The sequence below is a fragment of the Cryptomeria japonica genome, chromosome 6 (assembly GCF_030272615.1).
Source record: "Cryptomeria japonica chromosome 6, Sugi_1.0, whole genome shotgun sequence".
Classification (NCBI taxonomy): Eukaryota; Viridiplantae; Streptophyta; class Pinopsida; order Cupressales; family Cupressaceae; genus Cryptomeria; species Cryptomeria japonica.
The window spans coordinates 381005962-381029222 of record NC_081410.1 but is presented as its reverse complement, the minus strand read 5'-3'; the positions used below and the strand labels follow the sequence as shown (position 1 = coordinate 381029222).

General features: G+C 36.4%; 1 protein-coding gene across 1 annotated transcript in view; it reads left to right on the top strand.

Annotated features, from left to right (window-relative positions):
- Window positions 1-23261, top strand: part of LOC131067385 (25S rRNA (cytosine-C(5))-methyltransferase NSUN5) — a 246450-nt gene that overhangs the window by 25629 nt on the left and 197560 nt on the right. Inside the window, exons 2-4 of the mRNA XM_058002363.2 lie at window positions 207-265; window positions 547-597; window positions 10854-10992. Of these exons, the coding sequence (XP_057858346.2) occupies window positions 207-265; window positions 547-597; window positions 10854-10992 (249 nt within the window). The remainder of the gene's footprint in view (window positions 1-206; window positions 266-546; window positions 598-10853; window positions 10993-23261) is intronic.

Sequence of the window (23261 nt, the reverse complement as noted above, 5' to 3'; positions counted from 1 at the left end):
CTACTGAATGTTTAGTTGCTGTCTTTTAAATAGGAATAATGTGGATGGCAGTCTTTTGTACACCAATAATTAGGAGTTTTTTTTAATCTGGAATTTGTATCTCTTTATAGCAAAAGCTTTCACTTTTTTGTGACGTATAATACCTTGTTTATGGTTCAAAAGTTTTTTATTTAGTTGTGACAAATGAATTTGTGATTACTTGTCAGATCTTCCAATTTTGAAGATGGTTTTAGCAGATATCAATCTTGCGAGCTGCAAGTGGAAGGTATGAAGCCTTCCAATAATCAGAGTGCTTTATCTATAATCCCAAGTCTGGAAGATTGCTCTTAAATAAAGAGTTTAATGTTTTAAATACTTGGAAATCATGATGTCAGAAGCTGGTTGCCTTGCAATAATTTCAGAATGAATTGGCTTGTAGTTACTTATTTTGCTTTCACTTTCATGGTTGATAATCTTTGTCTTTGCTTTTTATGGCTTTATTGAACCACTCTTCTCTCAACTATAATTGTGTATTGCATAACATTGTTTGTGTTGTCTTCATTGCAGGCGCAAGCTGAACTGATATATATAATTACATATGATATTCTTTTTGGACAGGTTTGGTCTTACATTCTATACTAATGCTATGTATCTGCTCTATAGCAGTTAAATAGGTGCAAATACAAACATCTAAAAACAGGAAAATGCTATCTAAATATTTACAATAGGTTGTTAGAATCTAGAATTGTGTGCTATATCTCATCAAAATTTGCACGTAGTGTTTGGAGATGATACATGAACACATTTTATTTTGATAGAAACAATCAGATTAGTTAAATTAGTTATCTGTGTAGTACACTTCATTGGATTGTAATGTGCTGGAACATGAAGCAGAAACATCATATGGTATTGTTACACATTAGAGAGACTCTTGTGTAATGATTTACATATATCTGCAAATAAAGTGTTAATACCCAAACTTCCATAGCTTATAATTTGTGGATGCTTAATTTTACACAAAGTTATAAATACAAGGATTTACTTTCTAATGAAGTTGAGGAACATAGAGGTGTACAAGCAAATTTTAATGGCTATGAGGCTCTTAAGGAGGCCTGGATTTACGTGCAAAAAAGATGGTCACTCACAAGGAAAATCAATTAAGGGTACATGGATGAAGTAAGGGCCAAATTAAGGCAACCTTTAATAAGAATTGTCCAACATAGATACCTGAACACAATTACAAAGCACAAGACATCTTAGCTATGCTAGTACCATTAGTAAGAAAAAGATATTTTGTCTGTGACAAAATCATCAAACCATGTGAAGGGCAAGTACCTGTTGCCATTCTGTGTGGATCCCTTTAGGATACCTTGCCAAATAACTGGGAGTCCATAATTTAACAATGGGAGAGTGTACAAATATGGTTCCTTTGAGAAATTAGAACACATTAAAACAAAATTTAGCTCCAAATGAGCACTAATTTGCACTTCAGCAGTCAAAACAGCTCATAGGGAGTCTCTAAGCCACAACTGTAATGTCCCCAACTGGGAGGCTGCCAATTCCCAATGATTAACATACAATACTATGCATTATTGTCTGAAATCAGATTATTAAAATCAAGGAACAATTAGGATTCATAATACATTTGACAGTTACCATGTGAAGGGCAAGTACCTGTTGCCATTCTGTGTGGATCCCTTTAGGATACCTTGCCAAATAACTGGGAGTCCATAATTTAACAATGGGAGAGTGTACAAATATGGTTCCTTTGAGAAATTAGAACACATTAAAACAAAATTTAGCTCCAAATGAGCACTAATTTGCACTTCAGCAGTCAAAACAGCTCATAGGGAGTCTCTAAGCCACAACTGTAATGTCCCCAACTGGGAGGCTGCCAATTCCCAATGATTAACATACAATACTATGCATTATTGTCTGAAATCAGATTATTAAAATCAAGGAACAATTAGGATTCATAATACATTTGACAGTTACTATACTTAAGCCCCAATTGTTACTTCTTTCCTAATCATCAACTCTAACGGATAATGGGGAAATACTTGTCATAGGGCGCTTGGAAACCAGTCTACAAGTAGGCTCCCTCAAGGTTTCAGGATTCCGTCCAGATCCCATCTTGGGCTTACCTATCTTGTGAGGTTTTACTCCGTCTCTCCCTAACAAAACCAACCTATCCTCATGAGGGGCAATAGTGAATGATTAAGGAATGGGCCATTAATATAATGTCTTTCATGTACTATGAATGCATATGAAATTAAGTATGGCTGTCATACATATTGCAGTCTATATTAATATTACTATTGAATTCTGTATAAGAATATTATTAGGCTTCATATATTAAGCACATCCAGATGCATACCACCAAGAACAAAGATGTTACTGCCTGCAACTTAATAACAGTTCTGATCTGATCTGATTGATGGTGATCTCACTGGATGCTTTTGATTCCTTTCCTTTATATCTCTCAATGTGAGGGAGAGGTCACACCTCTTCATCATGTATGCCCTTTGGCAAGAGGCACACCCTTTCACCATTAGCACCCTTTGAAAGCAACTCTTCATTATTTCTGCCCTTTGAAAGGGACACAACCTTTCATAGTCAGATCTGCACTTCTGATTCCCAAATTATCCCCCACTTCAAGTGTGTTTTCTTCTACCTTTTATGCCTCATATTTGGGGAAGTCACAACTTATCATTTCATGCCTTTTGACCATTCATTAACTTTAATCAATATTTAAATTATATTTAAATGTATTCTTTTATAATTTAATTTATTTTTTATTTTTATTCTGTTGATATTTTAATTTAATTATTATTATTTATTATTAAATTATATTTTAAAGTGGGGAGATGACAACAACAATTACAGTAATATGTCCTTAGAATCAAAATATAAACAACTACAAGCCCCTGGTATAAAAAAATACCACAGGAAGGAATTATTCCTGTAATCCTTTTTGTTCCTTTCTTGCTTCCTCTCTCTTGTCAAGTGCATTAAGCACTTGTCGAACTTGATGTTTTCCAGCTTTCAGTCTGAACTCAATGCAATCTCTAAACCACCACTCTGGATAAATGCTGATTGGTACATCTGGATAAGGAGTGCATGCATCATCTTCTTTCCCATCTACTGAAGTGTCTGATATTCCATGCTGAAGTTCATTCTTCTCAAGAGTCAAGAACATTAAGAATAAGCTTTGGCCAACCATCTATACCATATTGAGCAATATCTACATCAACAATTATAACCTAGTTGGAAACTTCTCCTGTTCACCTCTTGTTGCAATTTTTTAAACTTTGTATCAAGTTTTGTTTTTATGAAAAATGACCTCCAGGTAAATCAATGATAGTGTGACTTGTTTGGAGATGCCTATTAAAATAATATTGTAATATTGATATAATGGTCATCTTAGTCATTTAGTTAGTATTTAGAAGCTTCTATTTATGTCTTTCGTCTTTAGCTAGTTTTAGGAAGTTTCCTTTCTGTCTTACGTGTTTCTATTCTCGATCGTTTCTATTATGAAAAGATCGTCTTGTAATTTTCTATATAAGGAGTATTCCTTTCCTTAATTAATTACAACAACGAATTATCATTTCATGGTATCAGAGCTTAGGTTCTTTTTTGGTATCATAGTGAGTTTACCAACAGAGGATAACCACTTGCCTTTCCAAATTGCCAGCTTGGATTTGCACTTATCAATAAGATGCTTCCAATAGTGAGTTCTATTACTGCCAATGAAGAGGGGGGTTCCAAGAAATTTCCCTGGGAAGTTTGCAACTCTGAGATTAAGAATCCTTGATAATACACCTTGCAAGTTAATCAGAGTATTGACAAAAAACACTTCAGATTTGTGCCAATTGATTTTCTGCCCGGAAGCCATACAGTAATCATTGAGGCATGATTTAATTGTTCTTGCCTCCCTCTTGGAAGTCGAACCAACCAGAATGGTATCATCGGCAAACTGCAAATGAGTCATTTTTTCAACCCTTGTTGCCACATTGACTCCAATTTAACGATCAGCTAGCTGAAGAGCTCTGATTGATTGACCTAAGGCTTCAGCCATTATGATAAACATAAATGGTGATATTGGATCACCTTGTCGAATTCCTCTTGTCGAGGAAAAGAAGCCATGAGATGAGCCATTAACCAAAACAGAGAATTTGGGGGAGGATAGACAACTCGTGACCCATGTGATCCATTCCTTGCAAAAGCCAATTTTATTAAGAACATCAAATAAGAAATCCCTGTCCAACATATCATAAGCTTTTAGAATATCCAGTTTTAAAATCATACAGGAATCCTTGGTTTTCCTGGCTGTGTGAAGCGTTTCATGAGCAATGATAATGCCTTCCACAATGGATCTTCCAGGGGCAAAACCACTTTGTTCATCTGATATGATGTGTTTAAGGAGGGGCTTCAATCTGTTGGCTATGATCTTTGTTACAATCTTATATACCGTGTTGCATAGAGCAATGGGCCTAAAATCACTCATGTGTTGAGGGTTTTGCTTCTTCGGGATTAGAGTAAAAAAGGTGTGATTAATAGCACCTAACATAGTCATTTTCTTTCTTGATTCTTCTACGGCAAGATGTAGATCTCGAGCGATGATATCCCAGAAATGATGGAAAAAGTTAGTAGGGAAGCCATCAGGGCCAAGAGTCTTATCAGGTTTCAGGTGAAAGGTAGTTTTCCTTACTTCATCAATTGAAATAGGAGTACAGAGAGCTGTATTTTGACTATCAGATATTACAGATGGGGTTGAGTTACGAATTCCGGCTCTTGCTTCATGATCGATTTGGTGATCACCATTCAACAAGGAATCAAAGAATCTTACAACTTCTTGTGCAATGTCCTCATAGTTCCTGACAGTGACTCCATCCGGTCTCATAATCTCCGATATTCTATTTCTATTTCGACTGGCAATGGCCGACCGATGGAAGAATTTGGTGTTTTTGTCACCTTCCTTTAGCCATAACTCCCTTGATTTTTTACGCCAATGGATTTCCTCACATCAAAGAATTTCATTTAGATCAGATTTGAGAGTATTTTCTTTGATAAATAGATCCTCATTCATTCTTGAAGTAATAACAGAGTTGGTTATTTCTTCCAGCTCAGCCTTAATTCTTAATTTCTCCATATGAATATTCTTGAATTGGCTCTTATTCCATACTTTGATCTTGACCTTAATATACTTGAGCTTCTTATTGAGAATGAATAATCTCGAATGGTTCCCAAGAACTGGTTCATTCCACCAAACAGATATAAGATCATATAGCTTAGGCACTCTGAACCGCATTTTCTCAAACTGGAAAGGAGTACCTCCCTCTGCTTGTCCCATATAGACCTCCAAACAGATCAGGTAATGATCTGATCTGATAAGCGGGAGAATCGACTCCTCTAAAGCTAGATTTTGTCCTAGCCACTCACCAGTAACAAGAAACTGGTCAAGCCGTTCAACAATATTAGTAAAACCCACTCTCCTGTTCGTCCATGTGAAAACTCCATTTTTAGGAATAATGTCTAGAAGGTGATTCTTCTCAACAAATTCCAAAAAGTCCTTCTGGGACGTACCAGTCCTCTGAATACCCCCACTTTTCTCAATGCCAGAAAGGATCGCATTGAAGTCCCCGGCTACCACACAACTGCCATCGGTAATATTGTTCAGTCTGATGGTTAAGAGATCCCAAAGAGCACGTTTATCACTAGCAAAAGATGGTCTGTACACATTGAAAAGATTGAAATTCTCATTCCGACCAAGAATAGTTACCAAGCAATGTTGCCAATACTTATCTTCCCCAACAAGAGAGATCCTTACAATCATGGGATTCCAAATGATTCCCAAGCCACGAGAGGCTCCATCCGATTGCCTAATCAGCCCATTCCATTGTTTCCAAACTCTCATTTTAGCATCAGTCTCAGCCTGAATCCACTTAGTTTCTTGTAGTAGCCAAGTTTCTTGTAGTGGCCAAATATCTCCTTTGGTGTCATCAATCTGGCGCTTAATCAAGCGCCATTTATCAAGGGCATTGATGCCCCTGACATTCCAAGATAAGAGTTTCATTGCTCCTGGGGAAGGGCATTTCCCTTCCCTAAATTAAGTTTGGTTTGACCACTGGCAACACTAGCCACTGCTAGCATAATTTTTTTTGATTTGTGCCCCCGCACACCTTTTGGCTTAAAATTTGGTTTGTCAATAGTTGAATCCGACTTCCCAAAACCTTTTGTAGTAACCTCCAATATAAGCTCAGAGTCAGGTTCAAAGTCTTCATCACCCTCCGAGGAGGAAGATTCAATTTCACCATCTTCCAATTCAATACCTATCAACGAGCAAATCTTCCCTCCCATCTCCCCCAGAGTACTAGCATCCATACCCTGAGTGTGAAAATTGCAATCTTCAATTACTAGTTGATTCCTGGGCACAAGAGGAGAGGGTGGAAGCGAATCCGCTAATTTGGATTCAATATCCGCCTGTAAAGTTTTAGTTTTTTCCAGAAGCATGAGAAGATCTTGTTGGCTCTCGCTTTGTCCATAGGAGGGAGGAGCTATGTTCAAAGGAGTTGCCTCCATCAATGGAACATTCTCATTATCTCGAGTTTCATTGCAGAAATCTTCCCCGGTATCAGTGGAGCTAGGAGGTTTCGGTTGCAGCTTTTCTTCAATAGGAAATTGCATACAGGATTAACTTCGCTGAATCGAAGCCGAAACATCACAACTAATGCCGCTGTGATCCAAGGAGAAGCATTTAGGACAAATATGCAACTGATCTTCTCTATCAATCTTTTGGATCCAGATCTTCCCAGCACCAATAATTTTGACTTCATCGGGGATCTTGGTGATTTGATCTGTGCTAGTGCAAATTTTGAGGAAGCTTCCCCATAATTTATCCTCCAAAATGTCATCAACCGATACAAAGGTGCCAAAGTTTTTGCATATATCCTTAATGACATCAATGCGCCAATAATCCGAGGGACAGTTGTACAATTTTATCCATACCTTGCTGTTCGGTAATACATGCGTTCGGGGATTGAAATTGGGCTGCCAATCAATGATGTGAACTTCAATGCCATCCAAGATATATGGACCTTTGTTTTTAGCTTGCCATTTCTCCTCATTGCTCATAAATTCAATCATATAGAAATCATTTGAGAGAATATTAATGTTAATATCCTTTCCCCATTGTGCTCTACACCAGGATTCAAAGTTGCCCTTAACCCGTTTTCCACCACCCCACTTGATGAAAAGGCAAAACTCAAGCAAACTCGACCTAGCAGAATTAATTTTATTTTCATCCAAAAAGATGGTAGGTCTTGAGGTTTTTCTTACCGGTTTAGGATGACGGGGTCGCTGAGGGAGGAAGGTCCATCTTCGGAAGTCAGGGTAGCTTTCTCGGTTCGACCAAGGGTTCCGAATTTTAGGACGGAAGTTGGATCTCCAAGACCTGGCATGGTCTACCCTTGAGTTATCTTGCCCGAAGCGCCCATTCCGCATTTGGAAAATACCATGAGCTTTCGGACGGACCAGAGTAGGTTCAGAATGAGGATTGCCTCTCTCAATTGCCGCACTGGGGATGCTAGATTTAGGCAATGGATACCAGTTTTGAGGGGCCTCAGAAGCAGGATGCTTAGCTTTGCTAAACCAGCCTTTGTTATTCCAAATAAAACCATTTTCCTTCCATTTATGCGGGTCAATAGGGCACTGGTTACCACTTGAATACGGATTTCCATAGTTCATCCGTGGTCTGGAATATCTGTTACCCTGGAACATGTCTGCTTTCCCAGCATTAACTGGTTTTTGAGCTGATTGCAATCTACCTGTTTCGATAGGAAAGGCAATATCCGCTTCATCGCTCCATGAACCAACCTTAGCGGCTTGAGCGCCAGAACTTCGCACATCGGTAGACCAGCTCCTATCGCCACTGCCAATCCAGCTGCCTTCCAATGCCGCCATTTTGCTCCCAATTAAAAATTTGAGGTAAATAATGGTTTGAACCAAGGATGTAAGCACTGCAGGCAAGAAGCCCCACTATTTCTCCAAGGTTCTCCCCAAGGTAAGGGTACTCCATTTTTAACACGGTAGAGACCAACCTATGGGGGTTTGAACCTAGTTTGTAGGCACTACAGGCAAGAAGCCCCACCATTTCACCAAAGGGTCATCCCCCACACTTTTAACATTATTTAAAATAATACCTTTGGACCAATGTTCCACGGAAACGTGTTTCCCCCTCCTAGGCCCAAGTCCCCTCGTCCCCAAAACCCGTCCCTGAAACTTGTTGCCTTTGTCCCTACGTCCCCGAAGCCTGTCGCCGCGTCCCCCTGTCTCCCCGTCCCCACCATCCGTGGAACACTGCTTTGGACCAAATTAACCGCCAAACTAATATCATTAAATACATTTACTGACCAACCCAAAATAGTAACATTGCTAGATGTCCAAGTCGGTGTCCAGTCTATCACTTACTAAAAATAGTAAAAATGGTAAATTATCTAAAACTGCTCCAAAAAGAGGCGTAATGCAAATCTTATCAACTTGAGCTCAATGCAAGATTTGTTTAAACCAGATTAGCTGGACTAAACAGTCACTAAGTCTCCTTGAGTTCCGTAACCCTAACTCATTAGCCAATGGGAACCTGCTGAATAGGCTAATGGTCACCAAGTTGAAAGTGCTTAGGAAGGGGACATTACAATATGCTACATTATTTGTTATGACTTGGATCACATTTTCTATCCTGACCTCAAACACAATCCTATCCAACATTAGACTCAAGTTCTCTACATTTTTGACTATGTTTGGGGCATCTATGGACTTCAAGAGCACTATCTCATCTTTTGAAGCCACTAGAAACTTGCTGAGTGTGTGATTCCTTCCATTCGCCCACCCATCAGATTATATGGTATATCCATATTTGCATCAATACTTCCTTTGCTCTTCTACAATTGTCTTTGCATTTTCCATTTGCCAATGCTTTCTAGAGCAACACTCTTATGTCATGTGGGGTATGTGTCTTGTACCCTTTCTCTGTAACTTTCAAGTTGTGACCAAATTTTCTAGTCAGGGTTTCTCATCGCATTGAATTTTGAAAGGAAGGTTACTGTAATACCACAAATTTGCACATGTTCTGTTTGTTTCTTCATGCTTGTCCTTTTTGTAGCCTATATTTTCAAGCAAAGGCTATGATTTCAGCATGTTTTGTGGAACATAAAAATTTTGTGATTGGACTTTGCTAGAGCTTGATGAAGTGGATGTGCTGTGAATATGTGGATTGTAACTAGAACCCACAATCTCTTTCATATCTATCTTTGATTCTTGCACCATGTTAGGATCCATCATTGCTGCAATGGCTACAAATGTCCTCATCCTTTCCAAAATTTTTGGTTTGTCAATGTTAGGGTTGCTTTCATCTCCTCTTCAATCTCTAGCTTGGCTTTCAAACACTTTCAAACACAATTACATGTTATGGTCAGTGTTATTTAAAAAGTAGTGTTTTTTGTTAAAAAGCAACATTTAGATGCAGAAATTTGAGTGCATGTGAAACTTTAATAAAAATGTAAATGAAGAATTCAAAAATGTAATAACAGTCTAGAAAAGCTGGTAGAAAAAATATCTTAGAATAGTTGACATAAGTTTTCCACTATCCATATTGTATATACAAGGACACTTCTAGAACGAATTGTGTGTGTTTTTGAATCAATGTTTTGGATTGCACTCAGCAATCCATCATCAGGAAGAGGAAGAGTAAATAATTTAAAACTTCAAGAATTGCAATAAAACACTTCACGAATTGCCTTCAATTGCTCAAGGAGAGTTAAAATGCTATGTGAGTAAAAATGGATGTCAGATCGGGGTTTTAGAGGCAAAGATTTAATATTTTTGCTGCATTAGGTAATTCTGAAATATGGACTTTGCGGGTACTTGTTTTGAGTCCATGTGCCAGACTTGCATTGACTTGGCAATGATTATGAGGATTAGTAGCTTATATCAAGTTTTAACTTGAGAGTTTTGGGGTTATGCTTCTGTCAAATTCACCTAGAACTTGCACTTGTCCTTGTTTGTTGAGGTATGCCACACCAAGAATTAAATGTGTTAGTTTTTACCTAATTCAACATTCAACATTTTTACAATTTAAGCATTTAAAATGTTTTGTATGGATTGGAACACGTCTTCGATCTAAAAGCCCCATTGATCTATTAGAGCTCATTTCATTTGATAAGCCTCATCCCTCCTTTCATGATTTTTGTTAAAATGGGAAAAAATCATTAACATTTATTATGTGCACAAATAATATTTTTGTTGATAGTTGTCTGCTCAAAATTGTCTTGCACACTGTTTTTACCTCAAGACTGATGTGCTTAAGATTATTACTGATACACCAGAATAGTGTATCGGGCACATACTTGACAAGACACAAAATGATTGGCCATAGTGTATGCATATTTCAAAACGAATAATGGCATTATAATTGTGCATTGTGAGCAGTGGACTTTTTGTTTTGGAAGCTTTTACAGAAATTCCCTATTGTATGCTGACTCCTCCATTCCACATTTGCATATCTATTTTTCTATTGTTTGTTCCTTTTACATGTTATTAACTTTGTGTGATTTAGTACCCAATATATGATGTTCCAACCTTCTATTTTAATTTTATGTGTTATATCATTTTAAGGTAGCATTTAATGAAACCATCAAAATATTTAAATATTTTAAGTAGTGTTGTTCCTGCATGACATCCCATTTATATTGTAAGTTAGTATTTTTTGAAAGCATCAAATTATTTTAAATATTTTAAGTAGTGTTCTTGCATGAGATGCCATTTATTTTCTGTAGTTGGTTATTCTGCATGCATAATGATTTTATCATCATTTACAGAATGTGGTTTCAATAGGGGATGCTGAAAGCTTTGTGGGGTCTCGGAAGAATTCATTGCAAACAGCATTAGCTCGTATATGCATGAAAGAAAATGTTAAATTTCCTGAAGATTTGTTGCCAAAAGATAATCAAGGGATTGGTAGGTTCAATATTCCATATGTCAGTTTCTTGCTAGAATCTGAAGAAGGCATCTTAAACATTTCTTGTTTATTTTGTACGTACCATTTAATCAGCATTTGATATTTTATGTTGAAATACAACAGCTAATGATAGGATTTTGATAATGGCTGGTAGTTGATCATAGACTTGTCTAACCAATGCTTTAGCTTAAGTTGTTGATTCTTTATTCTCAAAATTTATTATTGTTTGTGCTCTTTTTGTAGGTTTTGGACTAACATATTTATCAATTTAAACAATAAACAAAAATGTGTGTGAGAAGAGATAGACTAACATAAAACTGAGAATGTTAAAACATATGTGCGTGTATTGGTATGCTAGAATGTCAGAATTTTAGCTTAATCTCATGAAATAGTTGTCATCATAAAACAAAAATATTCATTCAGGTATATCAAAATGGAAGGCATAGGCATATTTATGTGTTTTGGAAGTGGACCCATATGTTTGCATTTAGGCAAAGTGTAGAAGCTTTTGATGATACTTGATAGTAACAGTAGAAGGCTTTGCAAAAAAATGGATGAGATTAACTCGATATTATAGCTCAGAAATCAAGAAGGTAAGAAACATTGGTAGTTCAACATCAAATATTGAAACAGAATTTCATGACATTAGAAAGAATGTTATGTAAAGTTTCCTCACCATTATTGGCAATTCCAAGATTTATCATTTCTGCTAGCCTTATTATATTGTAAATGGTAAAAAAATCCTGATGAACTTTACGTGAAAAGAGATCGAATTCACAGATGAGCATATGCTAGTGGCATTGTTATTATGTATGGTCTTGTTCTGAATTTTTTAATGTCTAACTTCTTGGAACTGTTGCTATCAGAAAGTTCAAATCCCAATGTTTAGTTGCCTTCACTAAAGACAAATGATTTAAAACTTTGCAAGTAATTCACAAATGTAAATGTAAATAGACTGTGATGACTTTCAGAACAATCAGAATTCTGAGACAAAGAATTTATACTGTTAGTATTTGATTTAAAGAAATATAAACTGATTTTATTTATGTCTTATCAGTTTGCCCCTGTAGATACGAAGACCAAGCAATTATATCTTCTACGTTCACCATGTGTATCGTCTGACGTTATTTCTTATTCAACGAGGGTGGCGGATATATATTACTTGTCTTCATTGGATCGTGCCTCCACAGGGGGTCATGATCCTATGTGAAACCACGTGGTTCCACATAGAGTCGTGACCCCTGTGTGGAGCCACGATCCTTCTACACCGCTGGGATTACTTAACCAAACATAACAATAACAAACTAATGTGTTAGTTTAATACTCACTTACATAAATCTCAATTAAATCGCAAGTATATCAAATCAAATTTCTGGGCGTTAATAACCAGATTAGTTACGACTGAGACTAATTGTAACACTCCCTCTTAGTCTTAGGAGTATAGACCTAAAACTTAATTTAGCTCCACACTAATCTCATGATAATTACATCACCTAGGTGTGAAGAATCAGCCTGTGATTCTAAGGATATACTCACTTTGATATCCCTGTTTTAAGTCTCAGCCTGTGATACTAAGGATATACTCACTTTGATATCCCTGTTATAAGTATCAGCCTGTGATACTAAGGATATACTCACTTTGATATCCTTGTTATAGTATGTGCACTGACATTAATCCGCTTACATAATGTCTACTATAACTTATCATATTACTGATATTCAAATTGTCTGATTTTCAGTTTATATGATCTTCCAAACATTTATAAGATCGTCACCTTACAATGTTAAAATACAAGTGTTCATTAACTAAAGGATCGTCATCCTTTAGGAATGAACACAGGGAAAGGTTACATACTTCATATACTCAAATATATGACCAAGAAGTTTACATAATTTTAGACATCAATTACATTTTAACCATATCAAGGTACCTCCTGAAGTGATCAATTTTCACTCTTGCTAGGGGTTTGGTGAGAATGTCAGCTGTCTGATCTCCTGTATTGACATATTCCAGTCTTATTACCTTTCTCTCTGTCATGTCTTTTACATAGTGATATGGGATCTCAATGTGCTTGGATCTATCATGGAAAACTGGATTCACTGAAAGTTTAATGCAGCTCTGATTGTCACAATGAATGATAGTAGGCTTCAGACTTTCACCAAACAATCCTACTATCAATTTCCTCAACCATACGGCTTCTTTAGCTGCCATGGATGTAGCTATATATTCAGCTTTTGTGGAGCTCTGAGCTACGGATGATTGTTTTCTGCAGATCCAAGATACCATAGTTGATCCTAAGCTGAAACAGCATCCTGAAGTGCTCTTCCTGTCTATCACGCTTCCAGCCCAGTCTGAATCAGAGTATCCATGTAGGTTCAATGCAGTGTGTTCATAATGCAGTCCATAGTCCAAGGTACCTTGTAGATATCTCAATATATGCTTTACTACAACCAAATGTATTTCTTTGGGTTCAACCATGTGTTGGCTGAGTGCATTTACTGCATAACATATATCAGGTCTGGTATTGACTAGGTACATTAATGATCCAATAATCTGTCTGTATAATGTTGGATTTGCAAATTTGGAATCTGCTATAGCTTCTTTTAGTTTATGTAGGTTTGTTTCCATAGGAGATGACATTGGCTTACAATTCATCATTCCAAATCTCTTCAGAATGTCAATGGTGTATTTACCTTGATTTAGATAAATACCATCTGGTTTTTGCCATACTTCTAATCCAAGGAAATAATGGAGTAGACCTAAATCCTTCATCTCAAACTCTGAAGCTAGTTCCTGTTTGCATTTTGCAATGAGATGATCTTCGCCTGTAATTAATAAGTCATCTACATATAGTATGAGTATCAACATTTCACCTTTGATTATTTTGAAATACAGATTTGGATAAGCAATGTTTTTAGAGAAACCTATCTCTAATAAGTAACTGTCAATTCTTTCGTACCATGCTCTGGGAGCTTGTTTTAATCCATACAGTGCTTTCTCTAACTTGCATACATGTGTTTTAGCATTATTTACCTCAAATCCCTCAGGTTGCTCTAGATATACTTCTTCTTCAATTGTTCCATTCAAAAATGCAGTTTTTACATCCATTTGATGAACTTTCCATCCTTTAGATGCTGCTATAGCCATGATTGTTCTGACAGAAGTGTATCGTGCAACAGGTGCAAATTTTTCTTCATAGTCAATTCCTTCCTTCTGTGAGAAGCCTTGAGCAACAAATCTTGCCTTATGTTTTTCTATACTGCCATCAACAGCATGCTTAATTTTAAAGAGCCATTTAGAAGATACAACTGATTTTCCTTTAGGTCTAGGCACAATTTTCCACACATCATTCTTTAAGATAGATTGATATTCTTCTATCATCACATCCTTCCATACTTGCTGTTTAAGAGCCTCTCCGACACTTGAAGGTTTAGCATTTATGAGGTCTGTCATTAGAGTAACATAGCTAGAGAACTTTGAAGGTCTTTTGCTTTCTCTAACTGTTCCTCTAGGTGCTGCAAAGGATTCTGCTTCCTGTACTGTTTTAGTGGCCCATAGTGGTCTCTTCCTGGGATTCTCTGTTGTAGTGTTCTCAAGTTCCAAGGTGATATCCTCAAGATGCTCCCTCTGAGTTTCAGAAAGAGAATCTTCTTCCAAATTAATGGAATTAGTTGGGATTTCAGGTGTGATGGAACTCCTTGTTTTGTTAATAGCTATATCTTCCTCAAATATGACATCTTTGCTTAATTCTATTTGTCTTTGACCAGGGATGAATATTCGGTAGGCTTTAGATGTTTCACTATATCCTACAAAAATCCCTTTCTGTCCAGTAGGTTCTAATTTAGTTCTTTTCTCCTTAGGTACATGAATATAAACAGGACATCCAAATATTTTGAGATGGCTAATGTCAGGTTTAATTCTAGTAAAGACTTCTTCAGGAGTTTTGTCACCAATATGAGAGTGAGGACATCTGTTTTGAATGTATACAGCGGTATTAGTGGCTTCTCCCCAAAGTGCAGTTTCTAGGTTTTGATCTAACAACATAGCCCTTGCCGCTTCTACTATTGTTCTATTTTTTCTTTCAGCAACCCCTTTTTGTTGAGGATTGTAGGGTACAGTGAACTCCCTCTTAATCCCAGCATCTTTGCAAAACTCTTTAAATACTTCTGATGTGTATTTCCTACCATTGTCAGTCCTAAGAGTTTTGATTTTCCTACCAGAGTGATTTTCTGTGATAGATTTGAACTCTTTAAATTTCCTAAGAATATCTTCAGATTCTTTACTTTTAAGGAAATAAATCCAAGTTTTCCTAGAAAAATCGTCACAAAGATTACATAGTATAATGCGTTTCCTAGTGATGGTTCAGACATAGGCCCACATAAGTCAGAGTGAACTAGTTCTAGTACTCCTTTAGTTTTTCTAGAACTGCAGGGAAAAGAGCTTTTAGTGTTTTTCCCTAGTGCACATCCTTTACAAACATCTGAATGAATTGGCTTTAGTTTAGGTAGTTCTGTGACTAATTTCTCCATAGAGGGTAGAGCACGAAAATGTAAGTGCCCTAGTCTTCTATGCCAAATTTCCGCTTGATCTATGACTTCATGAAGTAAGGTTTGATTTGGCTCATTACACAATTCATATAGGTGTCCTTGTTTGTAACCAATCACTTGTGCTCTTTTGAAGGTGGATGTTTTTGGCCATGCCATTACCTTTCCTTCTATGAATGAGACTCTATATCCGTCATCCTCAAGTGCAGAGATAGAGACTAAGTTCCTTTTGATGCCTGGTACATATAGTACCCCGGTGAGTTGGATTGAGATTCCAGACTTCAGTTTGATTGTACATGTCCCGACACCTTTTACAGGATGTGCAGAGTCATCCCCTATTGTTACCACTTCATTTGATCCCTCTTCCATTGAGTCTAGTAATTCTCTGAATCCGGTGACATGTCTTGATGATCCACTGTCTATCACCCATGTGTTAGACTTGTTTGAAGCTTGACTTGATAGTGCTGAATATAATACAAACTTCTCAGATTCAAGTTCTGTGTTCCTCTCTACTTTGGCGAATGATGCCTGCTGTTTTACTTTATGAGGACAATTAAATGACATGTGTCTGTACTGATCACATCTATGACATTGGATTTTTGACATGTCTTTTTTATGAAAGCTTTTTCCATGATGGGATTTTCTCTTCTTGAAGTTTCTCTTCTTGCCTTTCTTACGGGAGTCGGTATTCAGAATGTGGAGGTCCTCATCTTTAGTTTTGTGATTTCCCCCTTTCATTTGCCTTGACTCTTCAAGGAGGCAGTCATCCCTTAGTCGATCAAATTCTGCAAATTTATCCCTTGCATTTATGCCTTGTTTGAATGATTCCCAGGATTCAGGTAATCCATCTAGAGTAATCATTGATAGTTCTTGCTTCTTGACATGATAATCAAGTTTTTGCAGTTGATCTCTGAGTGAACCTATCCTCATGAAGTATGAGTTTATTGTTTAACCTTTATTTATACTTATGTGGTTCAACTGTCTTTTTAGAGCTAGGGTTTTGCTCGGATTGTTTATCTCATACGTCCTTTCAAGGGTTTTGAACATTTCATAAGCGTTGTCATATTTTAATATAAGTGGTATTATGTGATCCCTACTGCATCTATCACGATTTTTACAGCTTTATCATTTCCTTCATTCCACACAGTTTTCTCAAGTTCGTCTGCAGGTTCGGGCTTGTCTTCTTTTATGAATTTGATTACTTTGTTCTCTTTTAATACTATCATAATTTTGACTTTCCAAGCCACAAAATTTGCTGCTCCTTCGATTCTGTCATCGAATCTGATTGTGTTCGCCATTTTAGAAATCTTCAATATGATATGTCAACTTCGCTTTTAGTCTATTCGGATCTTAAGTAGTTAGGCTCTGATACCATGTAAATGTAAATAGACTGTGATGACTTTCAGAACAATCAGAATTCTGAGACAAAGAATTTATACTGTTAGTATTTGATTTAAAGAAATATAAACTGATTTTATTTATGTCTTATCAGTTTGCCTCTGCAGATATGAAGACCAAGCAATTATATCTTCTACGTTCACCACGTGTATCGTCTGACGTTATTTCTTATTCAACGAGGGTGGCGGATAGATATTACTTGTCTTCATTGGATCGTGCCTCCACAGGGGGTCACGATCCTATGTGAAACCACGTGGTTCCACATAGGGTCGTGACCCCTGTGTGGAGCCACGATCCTTCTACACCGGCGGGATTACTTAACCAAACATAACAATAACAAACTAATGTGTTAGTTTAATACTCACTCACATAAATCTCAATTAAATCGCAAGTATATCAAATCAAATTTCTGGGCGTTAATAACCAGATTAGTTATGACTGAGACTAATTTTAACAACAAACTCTAGAGCACCTGCAGATTAGGTGGATCCAGCGAGTTACTTGCCCAAAAACTTGTCGGTGAGTATTCTGCAAAAAAATCATGTAAAAACTCATATGTACTCATGAGTCCTATAAGTAAACTCTCCTAACCATAGAATGTTATAGGCTGCAGCTTGATGACAGAAGGATCACTCATTTTTCCTCATTTCTGATTTATGCTCGTGTCCTTCCCTCCTTGATGCCATGGCATCGATTTTTATGCGATTTCAATTTATATTGAGTGATCTTGGACTGATTTAATGGATTTATTGACCTGATTTTTTTGATTGGCAAACCTAGGCACATGCAGATCCAGATGGTAGGGCTGCTCCTATTCCTAGCAGAAATAGTTCAAACATGCAAGTGCAAGAACTTAGCAGAGGCGTGCAAGTACCTTAGCTTGACATGAGTTTGAATCCTAGCACTGCTACAAAAGGGCCATGACTTAACCAACACATTAGATCCTTAATGGCAATTTACTGATCAGATTTGAAATATTTGCAATAATTTTTCTTCTTGTTGTTTTTTGATTTTGTGTTTTATTACCTTTTTTTTCCATTCTTCTTGTGTTCTAGCACTACGAGGGTTTTGTATTTCATGTTTTGTTTCTTTTCCCCCTTTTTCCCTTCTCTTAGAGCTAGGGATTACAGTTTTTAAAGCTTTTTGTTTATTTCCTTTTTGCTAGGGTTTCCAACTTTGTAGATAGAGATGGCATGAGAAAGTAATTATAGTAGTGGAAAGACTAGGGGCCCCACTTGGAGGAATGACATATTAGGTACAGAGGTAGGAATGGTGGTGTGCAATTTTGTGGCTTTAGGATGAGAGGAGGCATTAATCATCTCAAATATTACCTTGCACAAACTTTGGTTGAGATGTATAGTTGTGTAATTTAGGGGAACTTGAGATTACATGGGAGATAAGGACTGTCCTTTGTATGAGGAGAATAAATTAGAAAAGAAGAGGGCCATTGAGGAAATTGTAGTTGCGATGAGTTTTCCCCTTAGAACTTAGTGATTGATGTAGTGGGCTATTGTCTTGGCCCATGAATATAGGGCTCATCCATTGGAGTTAGTTCTCCCCAAGTACAACCCTTGCTTGAAGTTATTGTGTGGAACCAAAATAAACATTATGAAGCAACATGCACTAATTTTGGTACTATAACTATATAATATTATATTTTATGAGGAGCCTATATTGGGAGTCATTGGCCAATACATTTACTATAGTTGGAGAAAGGATTAAGGCTTTGGTTGGTAAAATGTACAAAATATTGAGGTCATAGTATATCAAAAAAATTTGGTCAAAATGAGTGGATGGATTGTACAATCACACATTGATTAATTTCCTAGTGGCTTTTGGTGGGTAGTTGGTGTTCCCAAAGTCAATGGGAATAAAAAATGTTAAGGCTTTGCCATATGTTGGACGATGCAATCATGGAATTGGGTGTGAAAAATACCATTCAAATTGTGACCAACAATGTAGTAGCATATGTAGAAACACAAAGAATTCTAGAGGAGATCCACCCACTAGTTTTTCAATTGCTTGTTACACCCATTGCATTGATCTTCTATTTGAGGATATAGGAAAACCTGGTTGGGTGAAAGCTGTGGTGATAGAAGCAAGGAATATCACTAGATACATCTACAACTACCTTTGGGTGCTTCTCTTGATAAGAGAGCACACTAAGGGAAAGGACCTTGTGCAATTTGGAGCATTTTCCACCAAATTCATCATCTTGCAAAGTATTTCTGCTTTACTAATGTTTAATCAGCAACTGCTTGTGAACACTAGGTGAGTGGAGTGTTCACACTCAAAAAGGCCAAAGGGGTATGATAGCATAGATAGAGCTCTCTAGGTAACTCTGAACTAATTTTTTAGGAAGTTACAAAGTAATCATTCCATTATTAGTTTTTAATCTACTTTTTTATTTGTTGTCATTTAATTTTTTGTTTTTAAAATCCTTACTATTTTTATTTAGGTGATGGAACCTTTGGTCAAGGTTCATTGCTTGGTTGATGGGCAATAAATCCAATGTGTTATTTGTATGAGGCCATATACAATGCCCAGGATGCCTTCCAATGTTGCTATGGGTCTAAGAAAAAAAAATGAATCCATTTGGTGCTTAATTGATTGGGAGTATAACAAACCAACACATACATGCAATGACCCATTACTTGAAACTCAACTTTTTCTTCTCCACTACTTGTAGGGCTAATGAGGATGTTATGGATGACCTCTACACATTCATATAGAGGTTGGTTCTTGACCTTAGGGTAACAATTCTTGATGAGTTGCAAATTTACAAGGGTGTGGAGGGGAGGGTTTTTTCTTGACCTTTATGCATTTGAAGGAGATTGACCCACTAATCAAGTAAAAAAAAGCTAATTTGTTCATAATTCAAATCATAGTCTCCTACATAATAAATTTGTTTTATACGTTCATTGTAGTTTACTAAGTTACATACAATGTTAGAAATGTTGCCCTGACTAGATTTGTGTTGAGAAGATCATGGTGCAAAACATCAAATCTTCAAAGCCTTGCCATCCACATTTTGTGTTAGCTCTATAGCACGTATGAATGTGAGTGCAATTGGAGCATGTTTGAGGTCATTCACATGAAGAAGTTCAACAAGTTGATCCAAAAGCGCTTTGATGGCCTCGTTTTTTGTGTAGCGTGTCAAAAATGTGGAGGGAAAGGAGAGGCATGATGTAATTGATTTGGATAGCATCCATCCATATTTGGATTGGATTATTGAGGATGTGGAGCCCATGTTTTCTATGGAGATCACTGATTTTGAGATGGAGCAATAGAATGTGTGGTCGATCTAGAAATGAAGGCACAAGTGGATGCAAAAGCATTAAGTGTGGCCTCATCGGATGATTATCATTTTAAAAGGTCATTTTGGAGAAAAATGGAATTATTATTTCAAAACTATGAATATTTCCTTCCAAAAAGCTATAAAAGGAAGGAATGGGCTCATTTGTGAGGTTATATGTGGAAATGTTTTTTTTTTCTATTGGAATGAACTTGAATTCTTTTAAAGCTTCTTGAGGACGAAAACCCTTTTGGAGTTGCTGGTTTCGGGGACAAAAACACCCTAGCTGGTTAACATGGTTTCATATAGAGATCACCATTGTGCTACAAATCAAAGCCTAAGGTTTTGAGTTGTAGATATGGAGGAATTTGATGTGTTTTGAAGTTTTAGATTTGATATTATATGTGAAGTTTTGTCGAATATAATCATTGTGTGTTTGATGCGACTTGATAAATGCTAGGCAAGCCATACCCCTCTTGGGTCCTACCATCTAGGAAAGATGTCATTGCTGGTAATAAAACTCATTCCTTGTTCATTTGAGATGATATTGATAAATTTAATGCATGTAATGTGCCCAGTTTGAGTAGAATTGATTTGTTAGCTTTTGGCTCAATTCCCGAGTTCTTATAGGTTAATTGGTAAGGGAAAGGGGACTCCAAAGTTCTTGGAGGATGCAGGTCCAGTAATTCAAGATTTCTATTTATGGCAATGAGCCCAATTAGCAGTACGGATCGCTATGGCACTTTAGAAGTGTTTTCAGACTCCTGGGATGTTCTTCAAACTTCTTGGAGAGCATGCCTATTTTTAGTAAGTCACTGAGTTGTCTCCAATCATCTTCCCATTACTTTAGTTTCATCACGGTGTTGTCAAATTCTGTTTTCGATGTTGTTGCAATGCTTTCTGCAACTTGGGTGAAATATTTTAATTTTTCACTTAGGTTTCTACTGTTTTATTATTAATTTGATGACTTAAGTGTAATATCTTTTAGCAAGGTGTTTATGTTCTTGAAGTTGGACACCTAGGATAAAAAAGGGGACTTTACACATGAAAAGGTTTATTAATATTTTAAAAGGTCATCTGAGTGGGGAATTGAATTCTTTTATGATTTCAAATTGGGTATTTTCCCCTAAAATAGTGGTATAAAAAGAGGTCGAGGGGGTTCATTTGCTCATATTCTGATGAATCATATTGTTATGCTGTCGGATTGAACTTGGGTTCTTCCACATACTTCTGCAATCAGAAAATATTCGTTAAAGTTCGGAACAAATTCGCAGTAAAAGAAATGTGTTAATTTTCATTAGACGCTTTTCATCTAGGATTTTCGCAGACATGATGCCATAGGCGCGAGCAGAGGGCACGGGAAGAGGGCAGAGGACACGAACTTTGGATGTGAACAGAGGGTAGAGAGCAGATGAACATACTTCCAACAATACCCATCAAGTCCGGCAGCAGCGTCGAGCTCCGGGTTGCTGAACTTGACGGCCATTCTGGAAAAGGCCGGGCAGTTCGATACCTACATAAGCCTGTTGAGTTTCCTGGGAAAGAGTTTGTCGAAGGCAGAGAAAGCTCCGCCAATCGCTTGGAAACTCTTTTCATCCATTCTGTGAACGAGTCAACGACGTTTTTACGGCTTTTCACGATGACACTTACTAATTTCTTAAGTTTTGTTCTTAATTTTTTTTTTGCGTTTTCAAATTAAATTAAATTTATTTTTACTTTATGTTTTACATCACATTTGTTATATAATTTTGTTTATTATTCAATATGTTAAAACTTAATAATTGAAAATATTTAAATTAAACATTAGTATAATATATTTTTTATATATTAATAATATTATAATTAAATATTTTTTATATATTAATAATATTATAATTAAATTTTTAAACATTATTTATTATTTATTTTCTTTTATGTTTTACTTTATTAGTATATTTAAATATATTAATATACTAATATTATTTTATTATTCCTTTTCAATTTATTAATGATATTTAATTTATTTATTTTATATAATCTGAATTTAACGTCGAATTTTTTTTCTAGATTTTTTGCCCTTGCCGAACTTCATCCGAATTTTATGATTGTCGAACTCGAATTCGAATTCGAACGCTGTGACTTAGCTTCTGAGGATGCAAACCCTCTTTAGATTTCTAGTTTTGGATTTGAAAGATAATCTCTAGCTGGATTGGTCTGATTTCATTTTAGAGATCACCATTGGGCTTCAAGCAGAGTTTTCAGCTTTTGATTTCAATCATGGAGGTATTTGATGTTTTCTAGAGCAGATAATTTTGGTGTGGTGATCATCTTTCAGAATTTGTTTAAGAGTTTTTGGGGTGATTAAGGAGATTCTTATTTGCTGGCTGTACCATTTCCTTCCTGGCAATACCCTTTCTAAGGGTCATTCTGAGTGAATACCTTGTTTTATTTTCTTTTATTGTTGATGGTAGTTTTTCTAATGCCGGTGGTATAGTGTCAAGGAGTAATTTGTGATGTCCCCTTTTTCTGAGTGATTCTCCAACAAGGACATCTGGCATATTTTTATTCCCACTGTTCTATGATGAGAAATTATAAGGGAATAAATTAATTATTTCAAAGTTTTCCCAATTAGTTAAACCATAAGGATAACTTTATTTAATTAATTTAATTAAAGTGACTCAAATAAAAATAAATCAATATAATAAAGTAACTTTATTAATTAAAGTGTTCTTGAAGCCTTGAGTTGATTAATTTGGATTCTTCTAAATTATTCAGTTAGGCCTTTGAAAGGAGAGGTTGGCAAAGTCATTTGCATCATCATATCTTTACTTGTTATGTATTCAATTTATTGGAGAGCTTGTGCTTGCAGGTTTAGTGTGCCCTAGGACAAAAACCCTTGGGTCTAGGTGGGTTGGACGAAAATTCAATTCTATCTTATGTGCGTATTTGCTTTAGAATTCACGGCTGGGCTTATTGAGGCAATTTATGAGGTCTACAAAGCCAAATTTTAAAGGTATTTGCTAGTTTTTAGAATAAAAGTCTATTTTTTGA